We start from the raw sequence: 25,327 nt of genomic DNA on the forward strand, positions 1-25,327 counted from the left end.
CCCAGAGAGCAAGATATTCATTGTAAAATAATTTTAAGCTATGCAAGTGTAACGAAGTGGGATTTGGGAGAAGTTACCACTTTTGTGTTAGTTTTCTTTCTCAAATAGGAAAAAACTCTCAAGCCATTTGCTTGCCTGAGGTTAAGTAGCACAGGAGCCAAGGATGGGGACCCTGTAGGGACAGGCTGTGGGTTTCCTGGGAGTGGAGGATAACACAAGTTGAATTAGAGAACTCTTCATGTGCCCCGCAGATCTATGCCTTGTGATTTGGGGCAAAGAATTCTCTCCCCTGGCTATCAGGCTGGAGTATATTTTACAAGTCTTCATAGCTGTGAGCCAAGAGGACTCTATAATCACCGCATCAGAATAATAAGCTCAGCTGTCAGCGCAGGGTTGTTGAGTCGACTGAACAAGCAGATTTTTCTCCCATTGTCTGTTTTCTGGAGTGATGAATACCAATTTCATCCTCTCCATTTTGCTGTAACTCTCTTGCTCTGACACTTCTGATTGCTGAGAGGTTTCTGAAAATTTTCTAAGTCACACATTGGAGTTAATTCAAGGAGATAATGCAATTCCAATTGGATCATCAGTGTTCTGCTGTCAGACCCAGGATTTTTAGGAGCTCAGTAAGTTGCGTTGGACAACTTGCCACATTTAATATTCCATACTTGCCACTTTGCATCTTGCCCTCAAATCTTAATAAATGGGCTAAAGGTCTGATTGGAAACTGTGAGGTAAATTATATGTTTATTATGCCAAGTTGAGTAAATAGTGTTTGAAAGGATTACTAGAGGGTACAATCAAGTTAATTGCTTTAAAAATCTTTTTTGATTTACTGGGCTCTATGAAAATTGTTAGGCAGTTGATGGTGTCTCAGTAAGAGATCTGAAGAAAGTAGTGTTGGGTCCGCAAGGTTGCCATGCACGTTCCCTTTCTCATGCCTGGAACTGTCCCCTAAATTAGTGGAAAGTCCCCTGGGACTGGATGGCAAGTACTGCTGACAGTTACCCCTCCAGAGAAGATATTTGTTGACAGTTTGATGTGCAGACCTGCAGAGTGATTTCTTTCTTTCTTTTTTTTTTCTAGATGCTGAAGAATACCAGCCTCCAATATGGAAATCATACTGTGAGTACCTGAAATGCAAGCCTCCTCAGAAATCTAACCAGCCTGCCTTCTCAAAGGCTAGTGTTATGGAACACATGCAGTCCCACACCACAGCACCAAAACCTGAAAGCCTTCTTTTTCCACCAAGGAAAGAAATAACTCAGCACCCCACCCACAACCTCCAAGACTGGCATTGTAGAGAATATACTATGGGTTGCAGAGTCTCTACAACCTCCAAGACCCACTTCAGGAATGCTTTCGAAAGGGAGGTGTACCTTCTGACTTTCAATATGGGGCTTTATTTTTATTTTTTGCACATTTGGTCATCAAAGGTAAAATGTGTTGACTTCCATAAATTATGCTCTTGGCCATAATTTAGTCTATAGTATCATAGGCAGTTATCTGCTAAAAAATTAACAGCAAATAATAAGGTTTGATCGCTAAGGATGACTCCTTAGGAACAGAGGTCATATCTGAGCATCAGAGGCCCAGTCAGCTCCCCTCATGAAGACAACAATGGTCATCACCTTAAACTCATGTTATCTTTTCTTGGTATCATTTAACACAAACATAATGGCATATAAAAAGTTCCTTTTTACTCGACTCCAGAGAGAGAAGGAGGAGTGTGGTAGGTTGGAAACTGACCTTACCGGGGCCAGAGTAGGCAGGTTCTCATTTGGCTGTATTAGGTACCAGTAAAAATAATATAAAGTATTATAATATAAATATTAAAATAATATGCTGTAAAAATAATTATTAATATGGTTACTGATGTTGCTGTTATTGCTAATGTCCATTGAGAACCTGCCTTGTGCTAGCCACTGCACTAAGTGACTGAACCTTAGATTCTTATTACAGCCCTAATTGATGGGTACTATTATTATCTCCATCTCATATATAAGAAAAACCATAGCTCAGAGAGGCTAAGTAACTGTGCAGAAGTTTCACAAAAAATGGTGAACTGTTATCCAGAGTGGGACCCAGAAACAAGCCTGACCCACAGCCAGAAAGTCTCCAAGACTTTTTCCTATGTATTTAAAATAATATATATATATACATTTTTAAATATATGTATATATGCATGTGTACATACACATATATGCACATTTATCATCCATATAAATATAGACAGATATAGATGTATGTTGCATAATGACACTTCAGTTAACAGTGGACTGTACACAGGATAGTATATACTCTACAACCCAGGCGTGTAGTGGCCATACCAATTGGGTTTATGGGGATGCTCTCTGTGATGTCTGCACATCATTGAATTCACTTGGCAATGCATAGCTCCTGTCTATCCCCCTCATTAAGTGATGTGTGACTATATGTATATTATAAATACATATGCACAAGCACACACCTGTAGATTACTTGTTACAAAAGCAACACACAGCTGCAAAGAAGATAAAACATTAGAGAAATAACGAATAAAATTTTCCTGTAACTCACAAACCAGCCCCCAACTCATATTCCAATGCCCCTTCTCCCTTCCCCATGGATGGCCTCTGCCAGTTTTCTAAGGCATTCCCTTCTCATTGTTAAAAAAAAAAAAAAAAAAAAAAAAAGAAGCCTTTCAAGGCATCTGTGGCCAGGACTTTGTTTGGCCCAAGTGGTGAATGCTGCTTTGTGTTCTTGAGCTTGCTTGTTTCAGCTTCTCAAATATCTTGTTTTTGTCTTCCCACGTCAGCACATACAGAGGCACCTCGATCTTTCTTTACTGCACGAGTCTGTTCTTCCATCTGTGAAATAAAGGGGCTGTGCTAGGTCTCTAAGGGCCCTTGCAATCCTGCGCTCTGCAGTCCCATCTTCGATTTTAAATGACACTGCTAATGACTTAGTAATTGGATGTTTTTGTTTGTTTGTTTCCTAATGGAGTGTGAAGTGCTGTGACAGTAAATCAACAAAATACCTGTAGAGAGAGGTGCTGGGTGTTCCGTGACTTGCCCGGCCTTGCACACAACCTTGCATACATTAACTATCCAATAAATATTTGTTGAGTAAATGCCACCATGGAGAGCTTTACTGAAGCGAAAAGATGGCATAGGCTCAAATTTATTTCGTCTTTTTCTAAGTGACCTTGGGCCACCTAATTTATCTCTTAAAAGCACTTTTATGTCCTAAGGAAGCTAGAAAGAACATTGCTAATTACATGTCCACAATATCAATTTTACCCTTGGGTATTGGGTTTAAATTTGATTTTTGGATCTAAGTTACATTTTTAAAATTTGTTCTAGAATCATAAAACTTTATTAGGAATAAGGAATGGCTTAGGACATTTAACACAAACATAATGGCATATGAAAAGTTTCTCTTTACTCGACCCAGCTAACGATCAGTCGGGCTCTATTTCAGAACCCCTAGTGATCTGCACCTCCAAAAATAAGGAGAGTGTCATTCACAGCACCAAAAATATACCAATCAATGCCCAACATGACACCACTAAGAAAGAACTCTCTTTTGATTGTCCTGAATGCATGAATTCTTTGAGTTGGGATATTGGAGCACTTGCAAAGGTATTTCATACTATTATTATCAGGTTCACAGTACGCCATCTCATTCCCAAGACCATCTCCCATTCATTTGTTTGATCTTGCAGCAAACACTTTCTGAAGGCCAGAGGATAAATATTAGGAATCAACAATGAGTGAGGTAGTTCTAAAAATCTAAATATACTAAAACAATAGCATTTTTTCTGAAAGTCCAAAAAAGCTATCAGAAAGTTAAATTTGTTCCGTTTGAAATAACCTATTGGTAAATCCATTCTGAACCTCAGAAATCGCCTTTGCATTTCTCTTTGAAATGCTCAGAAATCATCCTTGAGAGAATAATTTTGATACTAATGCAAACTCATTAGTATCTAAACTAATGTTATATCTTTGCTCTCATTGATGATTACTGACTATAACTTACATTTATTTGTTATTACATATTTATTATGAAGCATTAATCCCAATTATGATAGCATACTAAGAAAAAAAATTGGTGTACTTCTAATGATTGAGTTTAAAAAGCTGTTTTTTTTAAATTGTAATGCCATTTGCAATGTTCTTGGCTCATTACACAATACCCCACTCAATCACATTGATTGACTTAAGCAAAAAATCCAGAGATACTGGCTTCAGTCATAACTTGCTCCAGCAACTAAAATAACATTACCACAGTCCTTTATGTTATGTCTTCCTTCATTTGTTCCACTTTCCCATGTTTGGTACATTCTTAGCATGTTCTTCCCTTCTGATCCCCTGATAGCTACCAATAACCCTATTGCTTCCTCTTTCAAGAGCAGCTGGTAGCGAGACATTCTGCTTAATTAACACTTCAAGTAATATCTCAGAATTAAGTTTCAGCCTTGATAGACCTAGCTTACCTATTCTGGAGTCCATCACTGTGAATGGGGGAGTTGGGGTGTGCTAACTTTCCTCGACTGATCAGGATCTTCCCCTGGAACTCGGGGAAGAACCAATCCTATATAACACAATTGGAAAACTTGGAGTAATATTGGAAAGGGGAAGATGGACATGGATGCTGGGCAAGTAACCACAGATGTCACACTTTGAAGCTCAAAAGAGTAAGGAACTGGGCCGGGGTTGTGGCTCAGTGGCAGAGCGCTTGCCAAGCATGTGTGAGGCACTGGGTTCGAGCCACAGAACCACATAAAAAAAATAACAAATAAAATAAACTTATGAAAAAAGAGTAAGGAGCTGCAGAAATCAGTTCTCCCAAATTATATATTATGTTCATTAGTTTATTCATTCATTCATTATTAAGTCTCTGCCTTAAGTCAGACACTGGGGCCACAAGGGTACATAAGATGAACTCAAGGAGCTATGGTATCATGTGGCCGCTCTAAGTTCCTGCCCTCTCTGTTGTCCTTTGCTTGGAAGCTAACACTATCATTTACTGAGCTATTTCCACAGAGTAATCTTACCCCAAAGAATCATGTCTTCAGCTAATCCTCAACTCTCAAGACCAAATCCCAGAACATTGAGAAAGTCAATGAGAAAATGTTGGTTTGATACCCTAAAAATAAATAAACAAAAAACTACGTTTTAAGTTTGCTTAAAAATAACAGTGAAACCACCTTCAAAATTTAAGCCATAACTATATGAACTACACTACCCAAGCAGACAGGCTCAAAAGCCAGCCATCTTAGGTATACTCAGAAAGATTTTTATTTGAAGATGCCAAATGCCAACTAGGCAGCAGGTGCTATGCCTGACTGACACTGTCCCATGAGACTGTCCCAGGCAGGAGGCCAAGCAGTTGCAGCTTGTGCCTGCGTTCCTAAATAGGAATTTGGAAGCTCGAAACCCTGAAGTGCACGCCCTGTATCAGGATCACCTGGGGGAAGATTGCATTCATTATTTCTTGGTCCTGTCGCTGATGGTCACATGGGAACAGTTGGATGAGCTGCAATTGAGGAAACCCCACAGGTTTTTCTTATGCACACGTATGCCTGGTGTTTCTGGGTTTGATGCACTGCAAGCCTGATTCTTGGTTTTGTCACAGTGCCACTGAACAAGAGAAGTAAATCCCACTGAGATGACATTTTTGTATTTGAATATGCTGGAGGACAGAGTTGAAACAAGAGGACATGGAAAACACCGATAATTCCCTGCTTACATCCAGGAGTATTTTCCCTGAAAGTCTTAGAGGAAGGCATGGGCAGTGAACAGGGTGGGTCTGGCTCAGGGTCATGATCATGTGGCTGGACTCAGTTCTGTGATCCACGTTCCCCCTTTGGAAAGAAGTGGACTACGGGGACCTTCCCTGAGGGCTCTCCTAGGAACTGATGGGTCTGGCTAGATATTGGCACTGCCCAGGCCATGAGCTTTTACAGGACTTCCACAGGAATAAGTTGATTCTGTTCCCAGGGGAAGAGAAGGGGTTAAGTTTTCTTACTGAAGGAAAAATAAAATATTGGATTTCTAAATCTACTTTAGCTGTCTTGGGAATCTTGGGCTCTCCTCCACCTCCACATTTCCCAGTGACCACCACCACTGCCAAACCACTTTCTCCAGTGCTAAGAATTCTCTCCTGAGTGGTAGAGGGCCCAAGGCTAGGGAGTGCCTGGAATATATTTGGAACATTGCTGTAGAAGCAAATTCCATCATATCACCTCTCTGCTCATAGAACCACCTAGAAAGTGACATTCATTTTTGCATTTCGCTGTGAAATGTGTTTGTCGCACAAAGAAAATTCAAGAAGTGACATTTTGGGGTTATGTGACATGTTTCAGTTATATTAAACATGCCTTGTTTTTCACAGATGTTTGTTCTGGTATAGCTAATCCTGAAAATAATGGGCAGGCTCTCATCTGAAGCTAAGATAGAAAATTGGGCCCTGTTTTTTTTTTTTTAATTTGGTTTTCATTGCAGTTGGTTACCCTCTCATTATCAGTTATAGACAGACACATAACCCAGATGGAAAATAGGATTCTATACCTATTTGCCAACTTTTGTTGCTTGAAACAGCATAGAGCAGATCTTACAGGTTCTCAGACCTTCTGACTAAGAAATAAGCAATAAACTAACAATGTCTGCTACTGAGGGATCCTGGCTTTAGGGGGTTGCTTAGGGGTCTTCTCACTTGCTCTTCCAAGTCACCCCTGTCTGGTTCTGTTTTTGACTGAGCATTTGGTGAACTATTGCATTTCTCTTTGCTAAGGCTCAGGGCTTCCTAGAGGACACCCGTTCTGAGTATAGTGAAGCTTTCTGAGGATAGGGTCTTTGTTCTGTTCCCTGCAGTATCCCCAGTGCCTAGAAGAGTGCTGGGACGTAGGCTATTGACATGGGAGAGGCACTGTCCAGTGATGATCCAATGCATCCCTCATTTCTGTTATTGGCATCTCAGACTCCCCTCCCTTGGGGTCCTTCCCTCCATTCAGTTTGTGGTCAAGTCCTTCTACCCTCCTGGGCAATCAACCCCTCTCATTCCCAGCAGTGTTACCTGAACTCACGCTTTCACGATCTCCCTTGTGTACAGGAGAAGTACTGCTCTCTCTCTATTCCCTGTCCCTGGTTTTCCCCCTGATCAGTTCCTCCTTCAGTGAGGCAAAGGGCACTGGTCCCCTGCCCCTGGACATGCATTCGAATCTCCTGAGGAGATTGAAAAAGAACAGAAATCAAGATCCTTGCCAGACTCGCAGAGTGTGCATCTCCAGGGATGGAGTCTGGGAACCTGTATTTCATGATGGCTTCTTGGAGATCCTCATGCAAGCAGCCCCAGGTGGGCCTGTCCGGCTGTAGGGAACTACCAGCCGAGGCTGAGAAATACAGACTTTGAGTTCCAGAAAACCAGGATTTGTATCTCGATTTTTGACTTCATCCCATTATTTGTGTGATCTTGAGTGTCTTCCAAGGGGGCAGCACCTCCACCACTGTATCAGTGAGGGAGAATAGTTATGTGGTAGCTTTGGGGGATGACTCAAGAGAAGATGCACATACGGTGTCTGGCACATAGTAGGTGCCCAGAAAAATGGCAGTTCCTAATCTTGCAAATGGCTCTATCTTTACTGTTATCCTAAAACAGATTAGTGATGTCACCTTCCTGCTAAAAACATGTCTCTGCCTCCTCCTGCAGATAGAGAGCACTGAGCTCCTTAACATAGTGTCCCTAGGCCAGCTCCACAGGGCCTTCTGCACACTGCACACCAGGCACAACTGTCACCTGGCCTCTGAATGACCAACTGGCACATCGTTTTCCTCCCCTGCTGATGCTCTTCCCCTGCCCCATAACCCTCTTTCTCTTTTACCTGCAAAGCCCCACTAATCCCTCCAGGGGAGCCCCATCCCTCTCCCCTCAGGAAGCCAGCCCCTGAGCAAACAGAAGGGCTTCCTCCTTTATTCCTCATTAAAGCTAAGGTCCCACCTTGATTTTGCTTCTCTAAGCACATCCCCCTCCTTGGGTCAGGCTCCTCAGAAGGCACAGGCTGTAATCCATGGGCTATTAGAGTCCATTTCTTCACCAAATATTCATTAAGCACCTGCTCTATGCCCAGCACTTTCGTGGACACTGAGGATACTCAGTGGACAGAAGAAGAGTCTCTGCCCTCAGAGGGCTTCATTATACTCAGGGGAGGTAGTGTATGAACTAGAGAAGTAAAATATTTATATTTTATCTGTTAATGGTGCTAATGGTGATGAGCTCTGAGAAACACCAAGACGTATAAGGGAGCAGAGTGATGGGTAGAATTTTCTATAGACAAATCACGGAAGCCCTGCAAGCTGAGATTTAAGTAGAGACCTGAATGAAAGCAGTGAATGAGCCTTGTGAGGATCTTGAGAAATAGCAATTCAGTCCAAGGGACAGCAAGAGCAAAGGCCCAGAGGCACAGGCACAATAAACCAAGGTAAACCAAGGCCTGGTATCAAAAGGTTACATCTAGCCCAATGCCCTGGGACAAATGTTTAACCTCTCTGTTCTTATTTCCTTGTCTGAGAAATGAAAATGGTAATGATAGGAAGTTAGTTTTCTGTGGGAGAGAGAGAAAGAGAGAACTCAATAAAATATTGCTCCTGTCACATGGCAGGTACTTAGTATGCTGTCTCTTCTCTTCTCCTGCCTCTCCATTCATCCTCAGAGTCTCCACATAATGCTGACTGTGGTGTCTGGCATATAGCAGATGCTCACATATTTGCTGTTATGAATTGCAAAGGAGTGTTGAGCTAAAACTGCTTCTCTCTTAAAACTGGTTTGCATCTTGGCCTCCTCCTTAAAAACGGAGTTCACTGCTAGGCACACGCCTATGTCCCAGCAGCCCAGGAGGCTAAGGCTGGAGGATCACAAATTCAAAGCCAACCTCCTCAACTTAGACCCTGTTTCAAAATTTTAAAAATTAAATAGGGCTAGAGATGTGGCTCAGTGGTTCAGTGCCCCTGGTTTCAATCCCGGTTACCAAAAGAAAGGGAGGGTGGGTGAGGATGTGGATTCTGCAGTCCACCTGGAGCCCAAACTCTGGGATTCTGGGAGATGGCCCCTGGGCTCCCATTAGACTGATTAACAGCAGCAGCCTACGCAGGAGCAGCTGGGCAGTGCTGACCCTGACTCAGGAGGGATAAAGGGCTCCAGGCAGCCACTTCTCTCTGTCATTGGTCAGCTTGTCCTCGGTCAGCTTCCTCCTCCACCAGCAGGCTTCTCTGACCCTGCCTCCAGCAGCCTCTCCGCCTTGTTTTGAATAAGAAATACATACGTGTGGCTCAAAAGTCAAACAGTAGAACAATATGGACATTGGGGAATCTTCCTTCCACTTCTGCCTTTTTTTCTTTTCATCCCCTGATGGTAATTGCTTTTTATTACCTTGTTCCTCCCAGAGCTTATTTATGCAGATACAAGCAAAAATGAATACAAACCTATTATTTTACTCCCTTTCTTGAATGTATATATATAATACCTGAAGGTCGGGGTGGGTTTGTGTGTGTGTGCATGCCTGTAGGTATAGGTATACAATCATCCCTTGGTGTCCACGCAGGATGGGTTCCTGGACACCCTGCAGGTACCCAAATCCTCAGGTGCTCCAGTCCCTCACAACAAGTGGCATCCATATTTGCATTTAAAGAACAAAATCCTCTTTTACGTTTGAAATCATTTCTTGATTACTTATAATACTTCATATGATGTCAATTCTATGTAAACAATTGTGACACTGTTTTGTTTAGGAAATAATGACAAGAAAAAAATCATACATACTCAGTACAGATGCATTTTTTTTCCCAAAGTATTTTCAATCGGTGGTTAGTTGAATCCTCATACGTGGAACACATGGATTCAGAGAACCAACTGTATACCTTTACCTTGACATTTTCACTTACATAGAACATCCTGAATATCACCCAGGTCAGCGTATCAAGAGTCTCCCCAATCCTTACTACCCCGGCACAGCGTCCAGTGGGAGATACACCATCGCTCACTTAAGTATTCCATTCTGAGGGGCCTTGGTGACCAGAGCCTTGAACAGGTGGTGTCATGCCAGCTCTGTATATACTGCCCTATTCCATAAGACTATTTCTAATTTCTGAATCTCCCTCCAAAGCTGGTAAGATTCTTAAAAATGGAGCGTATGGTTTTCTTTTTAATTATATTCAAAGCACTTCAAAAAATACTGAAGGTACTAAACCAAGCACAAATAAACATGATCCCTTTCCTCATTTCAGGACTTACGACATGGAAGGAGAAACAGAATTTTTTTTTTTTTTTAAGAAATCACACCAATAAGTACAGAATGGTGATGAGATAAGTGACATAGAGAAAAATACAGGAAATTATAAGAGCACAGAATAGGGAGATGGTTTTGGATCTGGGGTGAGGGGTGTCAAGAGGGACTCCTCCACAAAGATGATATTTGAACTCAAGTCGTGATGATGAGGGACAGATAACTAAAGGTAGAAAGGGAGGAAAAGAGAATACTGTAGACAAAAAGTATAGTGCATACAAAGGATCTGAGGTTGGTGCATGTGCATTTAGGAATGGAAAGGACACTAAATGTGGCTGAGCAGAGAGCATGATACATGGTGAGATTGTAGAAGTGGTCAGAGGCAAGACCATTTATGTGGGAGATTTTGGTCATGTCCAAGAGCAATGGGAGGTCATAAAGCTTTTGAGCAGGGAGGGCCATGATTTGATGGACATTGTCCAATAGTTATTCTGGCCATCAGGGAGAGAGCAGGTTGGAGGGAGTTAGAGTCTAGATGCTGGAGTAGGGTGTAGGAGATATTGATGGACACAAGTGAACAGAGCTGAGACACTTTGACAAAGCATATTGACCATTTGTCATTGGTTAAAAAACAGGCCACATAAAGTGCCATGGATGGTTTTGAGGATGCTGGTGGAGAAATCACATGGATGGTGGTGCCTTTGCTAATGCCAGGATTTTGGAAGAGGCCTAGATTTCAAGGGAAATATCCTGAGTACAATGTTTGATGAGTTGAACTTGAGAACCTTTTTGCTTTCTTTTAAAAAATGGTTATGTCTTATTCATGCATTATATTTATACATAAAAGTGTGGTTCAATGTGATATATTCAAACATGCACATAAAGATTTCATGCCATTTCAGTCCCCAGTACCTCTCCGTCCCCTCCCTCCCCCTGACGCCCTTCCTCTATTCTACTGGTTACCCTTCTATTTATTTTTTAATTGGTGCATTATAATCATATATAAAGTGGGATTCATTGTGTTATATTCTTTTTTATTTTTTGAATAAATACTTTTTGAGATCCTTTTAAGAAACACAAGAGGAATCTCTAAGAGAGGCTCCATATTCAGCTTGGCACTTAGAGGAGTGTTCTGAGCAAACAGGGGAGCCTTTTGCATGTAGGTGAAAAGTGAAATGTAGATGTAGAGGAGATTCCTCGGGCAGAGGAAAGAGAATAAAACCTGAAGAGGGTCTGAGAGAGACTTTGGAGATCTCCCTTGATAATGGGTTAGCAGACACAGGTATAAGAGAGGAAAAAACAGAAGAGGAAAATCATCCAGGCTATGCTGTAGAAGCCAACAGAAATCACAGCACAGCTGAATAATTAGTGCCCACAGGTTGATGATCTCCTGTGCAAAACAGTCCATTATTCCTGCACCCGGTCCCACTGCCCATAGAGTGGTCTACTTGGACCTGTGGGCTTTTTTTTTTTTTTTGAGACTGGGAAGAGCATGACATCAGTGTCTGGCCAGAGCCTTTGTGCTGCATTTTATTTTATTTTTTTAATTAGTTACACATGACAGTACAATGATCTTGACATATCATACATTTGAATCAGGGGAGATAGGTGTTTAGAGGCCACCTTTTTATTTGTCTGTCATTTTTGGTGACCTTCTCAAAAGGCTATGTTGAACTCTGCTTTCCTTTCAGATGTGGGTTCAATTGTCCTTCTATGTCATGTGCACCATCATTAGTTTGGACAATCTACACTTAGAAATGGACACATTACAACATCCATAAGAGCGTTAGATTGTTTCTCTTCTGTGCTAAGGCTGGGTTGTCTGCACTTAATTAGGTAATAAAACAAAACAACTCCATGTTGAGCTGAAGGCATCAGGGAGCCATAATACAAATATAGTCTAGCATTTTTTAAAAAAATTTTTAGACATTGATGGACCTTTATTTTGTTCACTTTTTTATATGCAGTGCGAGAATTGAACCCTGTGCCTTACACATGCTAGGCAAGTGCTCTACCACTGAGCCACAACCCCAGCTCCCAGTCTAGAATTTTTATACCTATATTCATATGACTGTATGCCCTTCAATTAAAAAAAAATTTAGGCCTAAGAATAAATCAGACATTTGTGCCTTATCCCAGTTTTTACAAAGGCTTTCCATGATCTAGTTTTTAACTTTTCAAGGATTCATTCTATAAAATTAATTCTTGCCTCTTCCAGTTTCTGAAGATAAGATCATCATGGTGGTTTTCAACCTCAGATTTCATGGAACTAGAATCAAAGGTACCAGCTTTGATAGGGTAGCTTTTCTCTCTAGGAAAAGTGATCAGGGTTGAGGATGTAGCGCAGTGGTAGAGCACTTGTCTAACATCTGCAAGGCCCTGAGCTCCAGCCCCAGCACCATAGAAATAGAAAGAGACAAGGAAGAATAGAACACGAACTGATCAGCAGGAAAACCATTCATTGTAGTCTGAAAAAAATCACAAATAATAGGTAAGTTGTATTATATATAATTACTGGCTTTTCTCCGTGCCCAAGCCTGAAAGTTTGTCATTGAAGCAGGTTAGAAGAGAGTTACTACTATTTAAGGTTTGAAAGGGCCCAGGGAAGAGGGATGCTGGTAGAAGGGAGGTGGTCCGATGGCTGGGAATCCTTGGTGGTAGGCAGACACAGAGGTGGGGACAGGAGGATGACTTGGTGCCTCTTATTCACTCGGAACCAGTCGTCTTTGCACATAACTGTAACATTTCAGAAAATGGCACTCGTAATGCCAGTTCTTTCCCTGCAGTGTCAAGAGGCATTGGCATTTACATTCAGGAATCCTATTACATGATCTTACTACTCAAGTACTCACGAGTAGAATTTCATCTCTAAAACAGTCAAAAGAATTTTAGCTGCATCTAGCCTTCCAAGAAAGCCATAAAATGAACAATGCCAGTAACAATTATGAAATTAAATTGGCCTTATAAGAATAAAAAAAATCAATTTTGCCAGTTTACATTCATGGTGACTCATTTCCATATAAATGACCTGATTTTATCCAGTCTAAAAAATGTGTCTGTAACCTTTTTTTTTTTATATATATTTACAGTTCTGGAGAAGAACTATGTAGAAATATTTGAAGGCATGTTGGTATGTGTTGTTGATTTCTAATCACAATTATCTTTGTTTTCCCTTTTTTTTTGGCAGTGTATCAGTTACAGCAAGAGGCGCCTCGTCCCAAGAGGATCATTTGTCCTCGGGAGGTCAGTGCACGGCTATTTCCAATACACCTTGTTAAATATGATGAATTGTCAGCGCTGAGTTAGTACTGGAGGGATTTCAGGTTTCCTGGGAGTTGATTTCTATTAATGTTTGTTAACGTGTCACCAAACTTAACATCTTCACAATCTATATTTTGAAATCAGACGTTATTTTAAAAGTACTTACAAACTCATTTAAATCAGAAGTCGCACATTTTTAACCATGGCAGAGGTAAATCAAGCATCCTTTGTAAATCCCTCAGAATGTATATTCTGGTTTTTTTTTTTTTATTATTATTACTATAGTTCGGATTTCTTAGCACTTCTTAAATGTTGAAATGTTTCCAGCAGAGCACATACAAAGAATAAGAAATATTTGGGTTCTCTGGGCACCCATATTTAGCAAGTTTTATTATTTGTCATATTTCGTTGACATTTTTTAAATGATAAAGCCTTACATGAAAAGGGGCCATATTTTTAATCTTGGTGATTGCTTAAAAAATATATGGACTCTATTTCAAAACAAGAGAATTAAAATAAATTTTTAAAAAAGATGTTAATATATTTTTTCTAAGTGTTCATAATCAAAAAGGGTAACAGTGTTAAGAAAACGTTCTGGACTCATCAACAGCCTGAGTGGCTCACAGAAGTTTCCAAAGTTTTCCTTCACTAGTTAGTTTCCTAATCACCTGAAGTACCAGGAGTGAGGCTGAAAGGCAGGACTGAGGCTCTAGTTCCTATTTTTATCCTGAACAGTTTCTTCAATAGCCAAACTAATATCCTTCAAACCAAAGGCCCACGGGCCCTTGTTCAGTTTTATTATTCCTTTGATTAAGTATAAAGTTGCAGAGAGCCTTTAAAGTACCCTGTGTGCCCTGTCAGGGGGGAAGATTCCAGTTCAACACTCCTGAGACTCATCTTTGAACTTCAGTACTCTCCAGGTCTGGTTTTGAACCTGTTTCAAAGATCTGCATACATCCTATCATTATCTGAAGAGCGGACATCACTCTTCAATATATTTTTCTACACAAAATTTTACTTCTTGTAGAAGGGCAATGAAATTCATCAAGTAAACCTGATTTTAGTGCAGGGTAGACTAGAGTTTCTCATCCCAGGAATTGTACTAGAGAGGAGAAAATTATGAAAAAAAAAAAATCCAGGATGAGTTCCAATGTATTTGGTATTTGGTAGTCTGACCTTGCCCTGTCACTAACTATACAGTCTATTGTCCTTTGAATATTTGATAATAGTCAAATACAGGGAAAATAAGATAAATATCAATCTTCGTATGAAATGTGCTAAGTAAGTGTGTTTCCAATGAAAATTGTGAATGAGTGAGTCCCTAAGCTCTCCTCCAGTACTGCTCTTAGTGTTTCTCCATCAGAAAAATTACAATCACATGCCGGGATAAAGGGAGTTTAGGTATCTGAGGGAAAGAATATTAGTAAAATTCAAACATAACTGAGAACTCTGTCTAGGGGCATGAACAAAAATTCCCTGGGGAAGGCTGGGCACCAATGCTTGAGACCCTGGGCTTGTCAACAGTCGCCCATTGGTTCATATCATATGTTCTGGAAATGGATACAGAGAACCTGGTTCATTTCAGCTTTGGTCTAGGTGTTGGAAATACAGCCAAGAAGTTGGCTTTCGGCATTTTTAGTGTCATAATAAAAGAGAACAGAATTACGATGTAACTCAGCACATTTTTAAAGTCTTGCGTCGTGTGTGTGCATGTGTGTGTGTGAGAGAGAGAGAGAGAGAGAGGACTTTGTGGCCATGTCACTTTGCCTTTGAGTCAGGTGGAACATCAGCAGAGGAGACGGGCACATTCAGATTATCTTCAGAGCCACTCTTCCTAGGCTTCAAGTTTTACAAGTTTTCAGGGACAGTTTTACCTCCAAATACATCTCGAGTGTGCCTGCTCTCCTCCAGGTCCAGGAAGCCATATTCATTTCTTCCCTGAGTTGGTGCAGGTCGGCAACCTCCTGTGTGGTGTTCCAGCTTTGACTTTTGGCACCCTGACTTCAGCCAACAGCCGCACACTCTCTCACACACTCACACACACTCACACACACACACTCGCACATTCATCAACAGGAGCCCAAGTCATCGTGGTTACACATAAATAACACCCCTCAGCTGTTCTTCATGACTCTTAGCAGAAAGGCAAGCTTCCCGGCTGTGCCTCTGAGCCACACTGTGCCTGTTGCAGCAGTCACCTCGCTGAAGCGCTTCAGACATCCAGTGGCCCACAGGAGTTTCCCAAGCCCTCCTTCACCAATGAGTTTCCTAATCACCTGAGCACAGCCACCACGTCTCTACTGAATGGCCGACACCATATGCTGTCATTAAAGGATATGGTACACATATGGCCTGTCTTTCCTTCTCATGTGTCTTTTAAACAAATCTTTCCACCTTTCTCAATTCAACTCCTTCATCAGGGATACCTGACTGATGCTTTGTCCGTGGTAGCTGTCCTCTAGAAATTCCATGTCCCATTTCTGACACAAACCCTCTTGTAAAATGGGTACTCATCAGCTTGACTTCTTTGGAGGCAGTGTGGGGCCCAGCCAGCCAGCCAGGTGTCAGGCAAGGAAGGGTCAAGTGAGCTAGAGGAACAGGTGCAGCTGGGATGAGCTCCAGCCGAAGCAGCCACATGCACTTTGTCCTCCAGCATAATGTGAACTGCAGGTAATTCCTGTCCCAACCGCTGGGCCTCCCAGGGGTTGGCCTCCGGGGAGCAGAGGCACTGTTTCCTGTTGGATGCTGGGAAACTGTGGCTCCTGCTGGCGACGGGGTTGAGTCAAAGTCTCTGCCTGTACACAGCTAGCTGCTCAGGGACGTGCCTAATGAAGACAGAAAGCCTCCCCATTAGAGCATGTGGCCAGAGAAAGTGAAGCTTTATTAACGCATTTACATAAAGCCGTGAAGGCTATTTTGTTTGAACAATGAATATGGCTTTTTGATGTGTATTTTTCTAGTTCATCTGCCCTCTTAGCTATAGCTAGTGAAGAGTCCACGTCCTTTTATACACAGCTCTCTGCCCTCCTCCAGAGTCACCAGCCCATCTCCTGGCTGCCACCTCTTCCCTGGTCCTGGCTGGGCTGTTGCAGTATCCCCCCCTTCTCTGTTGTCTCTGTGGTGACCTCCCTGGTCTGTGGGTCCCTCTCAGGGGAGGATCTTCCAGTTCACAAGATAAATGAGTGCCCAGTGAAGCCCGCAGTTGCAGAGTAGGAAACAGTGTCACTCCAGGGCAAAGCTGCAGGCCAACCGCCTTGGTGACTGATTGTCAGCATAGGTACCATCCTCCCGGGGACTCCAGTGTGGAGCAAGGTGAAATGAGTGTACAGGCGGATTCCACAGGCAAACCCCAGCAGCCAGCAGGCCCAAGAGGGCAGGGAGCTCAGCTGCCGCGTCAACTTGGACTTGTCTTGACTTCTCGCTCCACCACTTTCTAGCTACTTGACTCAGAGCCAACCACTGACTCTCCCAGCTAGATGAAAGCTGAAGCCAAAGGTAAACATCTGGTTTTCTGGATTGCTGTAAATATTTCAAGTGTCTACTGTGGTTCTTGGCCCATAATAGAAACTTAGTTAATGTATAAGATTCAGGGCAGATTCTGAAACCCCTGGAGAGCAGGCTCTGAGATAGTCCCTGGGGACAGTGGGATCCATGACAGTATTCCCTGAATGGAAGGACAAAATGGCAGTAAATTCACAACAGCTAAGCTATGGATCCAACCAGTGCATTCAGCAGATGAATGGATGAAGAAATGTGGTACATCTAGGCAAGGGAATATCACTTGCCAGAAAGAAGAATGAAATTATGCTATTTGCTGATAAATGGATGGAACTAGAGACTATCATGCTAAGTAAAATAAGCCAGTCCCCAAAAAACAAAGGCTGAATATTCTCTCTGCTAGCAGAGGCTAGCACACAATAAGGGGGGCAGGGAGGGAAGAACGGAAGTTCATTACATTAGACAAAGGGGAATGAAGGGAAGGAGCGGGAATGGGAAAGACAGTGGAATGAATCGGACATGTCTTTCCTACGTTCATATATGAACACACGACCAGCTAACTCCACATCAAGCACAACCACAGAATGGGAAGTGTACTCCATGTATGAATGGTATGTTGAAATGCATTCTACTGTCACGTACATCTAAAAAGAACACAAACAATGCTAATGGAGAGAACTAAGCAAGATGCCTGGGCCAGGAATTAAGCCACCAAGAGGAAAGATCCTGAGGCTGAGGGACAGGAGGTACAGGCAGCTGGACAGTGGGCCTGGCATCAGCTAAGCCGGGCAGGGTCAGCCACTGGAATAGCAGTTCGCTGCTTCCTTAAGGTTCTTCATTGTGCATCCACAATGATGAATATTAATTGAGCTGCTGCAGCACCTGGCACTTTGCAAGCACTTCCTGGATGCTCTTTGCCAAGAGATTCAAGACGTCTTCCAGGATGAAAAATTCTCACTTGCCCTTTCGGTCAATTATCCATCAGTCACTTCATAAGCATTTATTAATTACCAAATGTGTGCCTGGGTGGTCTGCCAGGAACTGTGCAGAAGAAAACCGACTCCCAAATTTGTTTCTCTAGCTAAGACCTCCCCCGTGGGCTGCAGCCACCTCTGTGCATCTGTGTGCTTGACCTCTGCAGGTAGATGCCTCACAGGCCATCATGGGCCTAGCATTCAAAAGAAACCTGGCCACTCCACTCAGCGGCACCCAACATCGGAAGCCTGGACTCCCCTCAGTCCTTTCTCTTCTCTAAATGACAGTTTTACATCCACATTTATCTCACATGTACCCACTTGCCTTTAGCTCCATGACTGTCACAGAGCTCCATGTCATCGCTTCTTGCCTGGATTGATTGGCACTTTCCCTGCAGCCAACATTAATTACACACACACACACACACACACACACACACACACACACACCATTTATCAGGAGCCAAAATCATCTTTGTTACATACTTCAGTAGCTCCTCATTAATCTTAGAAGAAAGCAAAACTTCTTGCTATGCCTACAAGCCACATTGTGCCTTCTGCCTTCTGCCATAGTCAGCAGTTTATCTCATTCTTCTTAGATTGCAGTGCCTTTTAGCCCTACTAGCCTCTATTCCTGTTTATCACCCAAACCACAATGTTGCAACCACAGGGCCTTTGCACTGCCTCTTGCCTAGAATTCTTGTCTCAGGTTCTTTGCATTTTCAGGTTTCAGATTAAATGTCAGCCAATAATAAAGACACTTCCTAAATCCCATGAAAATAACTAGATGTCCAATTCATTCTACTGTTTTTCTTATTCCCATTTCCCCTCCCTTCCCTTCATTCCCCTTTGTCTAATGTAATGAACTTCTCTGTTCTTTACTCCTTGCCCTCCTTATTGTGTGCTAATTAACTCCCTGACTCTTAGATATTCTCTGTAATTTTGCTTATAGAACAATAATACTTTCCTGTCCACAAGGGATATGTTCCAAAACATTCTGTGGATGCCCAAAATGGTGAATAGAATTATGTTACTATTTTTTCTAAATATACATACCTGTGATAAAATTTAGTTTGTGAATTAGGCATAGTAAGATGTTAACAATGGCAATCCATAGTAAAAATAGAACAATATTATGAACATACTATAATGCAAGTTATTCAGAACTGAAGGATTGTTTATTTCTGGAATTTTTCATTTAATATTTTCAAGCCATAGTTGACTGTGGGTGACAAAAACTGCAGAAAAAGTCACCACACATAAGGAGACCACTTAATAAGCCCCCAATATATTTTCTTAACATATGTATTTAATGGTTCTGTGTGTAGTTCTCTCCAGAAGAATACATGCTCTTGAGACTTCCACTGTCTTAATCATAGGTATATCTCTGGATGGAGCACAGCCAAACAATAGTGGGTGATCAGTAAATATAGAGCAAACTCAAAAGAAAAAAAAAAAGATAGAGATCGCTAACGTAAGGAATTTAGAATCCTCAAACTATTACTAATAGCAGATCAGGTTTACTCAATGCTGTTATTAGGGTAATGAGTTAGACTTTTGGCAGTTGTGAAGATACTTACTTAAACACAGACTAATATTTTTTTCCTGGAATAGTCCACGTTTCTTTTTGGCCTTCCCAAAAGGCCAAAATGTTTAAGATTTTCTTGCATGAATAATTTAAAGTTAAATTCCACTAGAATTACCTAAAGGATACACCAAATAAGCAGAAATTCTTTTGTGACTCTACATGATTTGGTGTCATTTGTCTTTTTCAAAATCGCTGTAGTGAATACGGTATTATAAAAAGCAATTCCCTCCCAAAAAAAGAAAATAAAATTACATACTATTATTTCAAATTGTTCCCTACCTCATGCAACTTCATTCCCTTCTCTCTTGCCATAGAATAAATCCATTGGGAACTCTGTTTTTTGTTTTTTATAGAGAAGTGGATGGTGGAACTAAAATTTTCAGCATTTGTGATCAGAATCCTCTTTTTTCCTGATTGTCAGAGGTTAGACAGAGTCAGATGACAATGACAATCTTCAATTGCAATTGCACCTCTCTACCACGTTTTATCTTCCAATGAATTGTATTCACTTTTTTAAACACCACTTAGAATATTCCTTTCTTCTTTTTTTTTGTGCATTTTCCCCCCCCTGGTTTTGATACTCCTGAATATCCACCCATTCCATCTTTTTCACTTTTACTTGTAAAACTCTTCTTTGAAGCCTGCAACAGCATTCCACTTCTTCATTATGCTCTTGGAAGTTCTTATTAATCACACCTAGCCTTCAGTTTTGCAGCTGTAGGCGTTGATCTTGTCTCAGGCATGTCTGGGAGACGTGAACAAGCTGAATGATTTTCCAAACCATTCTCAATGTTTTAAATCAAGTTTTCAGGAAAAACTTATGGGGATTTTCTACTGTTCCACTGTTCTCCCCTTTCTTCTTTTATTCATTGAAAATTGATGTTTTAAAATAAAGTGCATTTGGTGGAACATGAAAACTCTACTGATTCAAGACGTCCAGGCAAGAGATATCTTAAATCCTTGAGATTGATTCTAGGAGCCACAAGCAAAATCAATCTCATTACCCTTTAATTGGCTTTATAGTAGTAATCAGAAGGCTGTTTCTTCCCTGGCAAGAAATATATCTATTCTTTTCATCCTAGGCCCTCTCCATTGGTCTCTTTCCCCCCCTAAATATTGACACTACCAAGAATAAAGGGCTTTGCCGTCATTTTTTTCTCCCAGGCTTTCATCTCGATCACTAATGCACTCAGCTTTTTTTCTTGATGTGGTTTTGTCCTGAACGAGTCTTGCTTTGGTTTCAGACTCACTAAGGTATAGGTGAGAAAGCCTTATAGTAAAATTAATGTTAGAAAACATTTTTTGACAAAATAATTGAAAAAAAAGGGTTTTTTTCCCTAAAGATAAAACCAAATGTTAGGTGCTTTTATCTATAAAATATACTTCCTTCTTATTGACAAGTACTTTGATCTACCAAAATTCATAGCTGATCCCCCTCCCACTTCAAAAAAAATTAATTCTCTCTTTTTGGAGTACTTCGAACTTCTAAGGTAATACCAAGTGTGCATCTGGAATCCATTTAGACATTTTGAAGGTGAACTCATAGGCAGTAGGAGGGCTCTGGGGGCCCAGCTGCTACCAGGTTCAGAAGCTCGGAGACAAGGGACATAGGAGCAGATCTGGAAAGACCTATCAAGGAACAGCCAGAGCATAAGTTCAGATGAAAGTGGAATGAGAAAAATGAAAGGAAGATGAAATAGTATTTGATAATAGAAAAAGTTTCCTGAGAAGATTCTTTCATCTCACGGGAGATTTTTATGTCTTAAGGTCTAACTTAAATATGTGAATTCCATTATTTATAATTACTAGAGACGGAATTCTCTAAATTCCATGGCTTTAGAGAAACAAAGAATAATTGCTGGCACCTCGTATTGCAACACATGCTCTGTCATTCTTCCCTAACCTTGTCAACTGTAACCTCTTCAATGGGGACAGGGTGGGGCAATCCAAATTGGGACAGAATAGCCACAAGGAAGTTGAGTCCTTGGGAAGGCCAACCATGTGCTGCTTTGATGGTTTGGATGTCCCCTGCAAAACTCATGTTGAAATTTCATTGCCACCATACCATCATTGGGAAGTGGGACTTTGAAGAGGTGATGATTGGGTCTTGGGGCGCTGCCTTTATGAGTGGGTTAATGTGTCATCAAGGGTACAGGCTGGTTATCTGGTAAAAAGAATGAGTTGGGCCCAGTTTCCTCTCGTGGTCTTACACATGCTCATTTGCCCTTCTGCCACATTATATCGCAGCATGAAGGCCCTCACCAGAGGCCAGCACCATGTTCTCGAACTTCCCAGCCTCCAAACCATAAGCCAAATAAGTTTTGATTATTGATAAACAGTCTTTAGTGTTGTGTTATAGCAGCAGAAAATGGAGGAAGACCCCATCCAAACAGAAAGCAGACATGACCCCTCTACAGCAGTTGCTCCTATAACAACCCCATAGTTTGTCTGGCCTAAGGCTCAGAGGTCAGGTGAGATTCTGGTACGGCCAGGGATTGGAGAAGAGGGGCAGGTGCATAGCACTGGTTGAACAGGTGGGGTTATAAAGATGTGCTTCAGGATTTTGTTCACCTGGTTAAACTGTAACTGAAAAATAGTGCAGATAAAAGCAGGTTGCATTTTGCCCCAGGTGAGTCATGTCTCCTAAGAGAACATGGCCTATGTGGCCTAGCCGACCAAGTACTGAGAGCTTGGAAACCGGTTTCTAACCTCAGCTCTATTTTCCATCAAAAAATGTGGACAGCGCATTCTCAGAGAGTCCAGACCTAAATTTGACTACGCTAAAAGAGTATTATTGCTTGTCTGTCTGACTATTTGCTTATTGTCAGTCTTTTCCTAGTAAAAAGAGCTAATGTGTATGCAGTCCTTACTGTGCTCCACGTTAACCGATTTACACATCAGCCCCTGCAGCAATCCCATGGGGACTGTTCTCCCTCTCACTGCACACAGGGGGAAAGAGACGAGCAGCCTGAGAGAGGCAAAGGCCAGATTTCAATCCAGATGGTCCACATCCAGGACACTGGCTTCTAACCTAGTGCTTCTCAAAGTGTGGTCCCAGGACCAGCTGCAAGGCTGTCACCTGGCCCACCCTGACCAGCTGAATCAGAAATACTGGCCCCCAGGCCCTGCAACCTGTGCTTTAACAAGCTCTGCGGGGATCCTGCTGCTCATTCAAGTGCAGGGAGCATTGTTCCAGCGACTGTTCTCACTTCTCTCTGCTATTTCATATGCTTCCTTTTGTCCTAAGCTAAGGATATAAGAATCAAGATGATTTTTCCCTCCTAATACTGGTGGACCAGCACTGTGTGAGACTTTTCATGAATTTCAAAGTAGACTCAGGTCATCCCATAGCCTTCTTTGTTTCTTCTAGATACACTTCCTCCTAGATGTTATTTTCTGCCCTTTAAAAACATTTTTCCTCTTTTCTGTATCTCACTTTCCCACATGCTCTTATGCTGCAAACCAAATATGAATCCTTGTTTGGGTCTGGTCACAGCTTAATTTAGCCTGATCTCCTCCCTTTGCCCCCACCCACCTGTTTTCTGCTATTGTACCATCAATGTTATGTCTGTATTCCCTTCTAACAAAACTATGCAGACTTAGCTCTATTAAGATGATTCATACTCATGATCATTTATATTCAGTGTGTACTATAATGAATTCAGCTTTTTGGATGTTTTAAATAGTTAACTTATCCAATGACTATGCATGAATCATCCTTGCTAGATTTCCTCCTGCTTTGAGTGGATCATTGCATTTACAAAGATAATGATTTCATTATCGTTATGTCAGGAATACTTTGAATCACATTTCTTTTCTTCAAAGCACTAGGTCCTTTTTCTCAGCCAATCATCTGTGTGCTTAATGAGCATCTCTCAGTCCAGGTGACAAATTTGCTAATAAAAGCCAGTCCAGAGCTGGTGCTCTTTCTGCCCTGCCTCCTGGCCTCAGTCTACCACTCCCCTGTCACCTCCAGGTGGACACTGACCGAACCATTGGTAATCAATTACCTAATCACCTTCAGCTGTGTCCTTTAATAGATCACCCGCACTTGCCATCAGCTCTAAGTACAGCATCTCTCTCTGTCTTGTTGGACAGAATAGCAAGCTTTGCTTTAGCGATGGTATCTCTTTCTTCCTCCTTATTTACATGGCCAGTGTCATCTCCCTATCTCCTATGGAAGGAAATTAAATAGCCTTGGCACAGCCCAACAAAGGCATGTTGGTTGCCAGCCAGCACCTTGTGTCCTTCTAGGTAATTACACATCGATTGTGTGATGAATTGTTCCTATATCTCCCTGGGTACTTCTACCACGTCTGTAATTACACTTCTCGGGGTGTCTCTTGGCTCTGTGGTAGTCCTCTGTTCCATGGCTTCTCAAAGATCACGCTTAACGCTGTCTCGTCAACACCTTTCAATTCAAGGATGCAGATCTGACACTGTTGTGTTTCACTTTTCTCATTGTTTAAAAAATAGAATTCAACCATTTTCTGCCCGAGTGAATGGTGATTTTTTTTTTTTTTGGTTGGCATTGCTATAAGACAGCTTAAAAAATAATAATTCTTTCCATATAGTACAGAAAATGAAGAGGCATGCACACAAATATGTTTTGACCCACCAGTGAATTAAAAGAGGTATTGGAGGTATTGGCAAACTCTGTGTTATGAGATAACTGTATGATGTTCTAAAACTGATTTTTGAGAATGGATTCTCAAAATGGATTCTTAGTTTGTCTAGAGGAGACATGGGCAAACTTCAGCCTTCTGACTTTGTAATAAAGTTTTACGGGTTCCAGCAATCCTCATTTCTTTTCTATATTGTTTATGGCTGTCTTCATGCTACCATGGCACACTTGAGCTCTTGAAAGAGAGACTTTGTGGCCCTTAAAGCCTAACCTATTTACTAACTAGCCCTCTTGAGAAACAGTATGCTGATCACTAATCTTGCACCAAAAAAGTAACATTGAAGAATGAGTTACTACATGTAGAGTGCTAAGAAGGTGGCCAGCATTTATATATTGGTCTTTAATTTCCACCATCTCCCAAATGCTATATAATGTTACTGAAAAAAGAAAATGTCAGCTCTATAATTAAGGGAGAATTTTATTCCAAGACTTTTTGTTGTTGTTGTTACTAGGGTTTGAACTCAGGGATGCTTAACCATTGAGCCACATCCCCAGCCCTATTTTGTATTTTATTTAGGGACAGGGTCTCTTGAGTTGCTGAGGCTGGCTTTAAACTCACAATCCTCCTATCTCAGCCTCCCAAGCCCTTGAGATTACAGACATGCTCATCACACCCAGCTTATTCCAAGCCTTTTAAAGAAGCAGCTGGGCCTTCATATTTAGCACAAATAAATTGGCCGAAGAGGCCAAGATGGTCACAAGAAGCATGTGTTCTTTCATGTGCTCTCTCATGGTCATCTGCTCCCTTGCCAAGAAATGGCAGCCTGCTACAAAAGGTAGCATAACCCCATAAGCAGGGAGTGGGAAGGAGGGTGTGGAATTGTTATTTGGGTAACCACACCTGAACAGGTAATCTGCACTCAATTTATTTAATTTCAAAAATTAAGCGGGTGTTACCTTCATATTAGAAGTCTACATGTCACTGAATTCTAACTAATGATTGGCATGTTGAAGTATTTAGAGGGAAACATGCTATGTCGGGAACTTCAATACATTTCTAAAAATTTGGACTGATGGGTGAAAAAGGGACAAAAAATACATATGTCATAAAACAGTATAGG

General features: G+C 41.5%; 1 protein-coding gene across 1 annotated transcript in view; it reads left to right on the top strand.

The window, feature by feature from the left end:
* Positions 1-25,327, top strand: part of Chn2 (chimerin 2) — a 300,787-nt gene that overhangs the window by 152,110 nt on the left and 123,350 nt on the right. The window contains exons 2-3 of the mRNA XM_077796763.1: positions 1,087-1,125; positions 13,449-13,504. Of these exons, the coding sequence (XP_077652889.1) occupies positions 1,087-1,125; positions 13,449-13,504 (95 nt within the window). The remainder of the gene's footprint in view (positions 1-1,086; positions 1,126-13,448; positions 13,505-25,327) is intronic.

Source organism: Urocitellus parryii, chromosome 3 (genome assembly GCF_045843805.1).
Source record: "Urocitellus parryii isolate mUroPar1 chromosome 3, mUroPar1.hap1, whole genome shotgun sequence".
In the NCBI taxonomy this organism is placed as follows: Eukaryota; Metazoa; Chordata; class Mammalia; order Rodentia; family Sciuridae; genus Urocitellus; species Urocitellus parryii.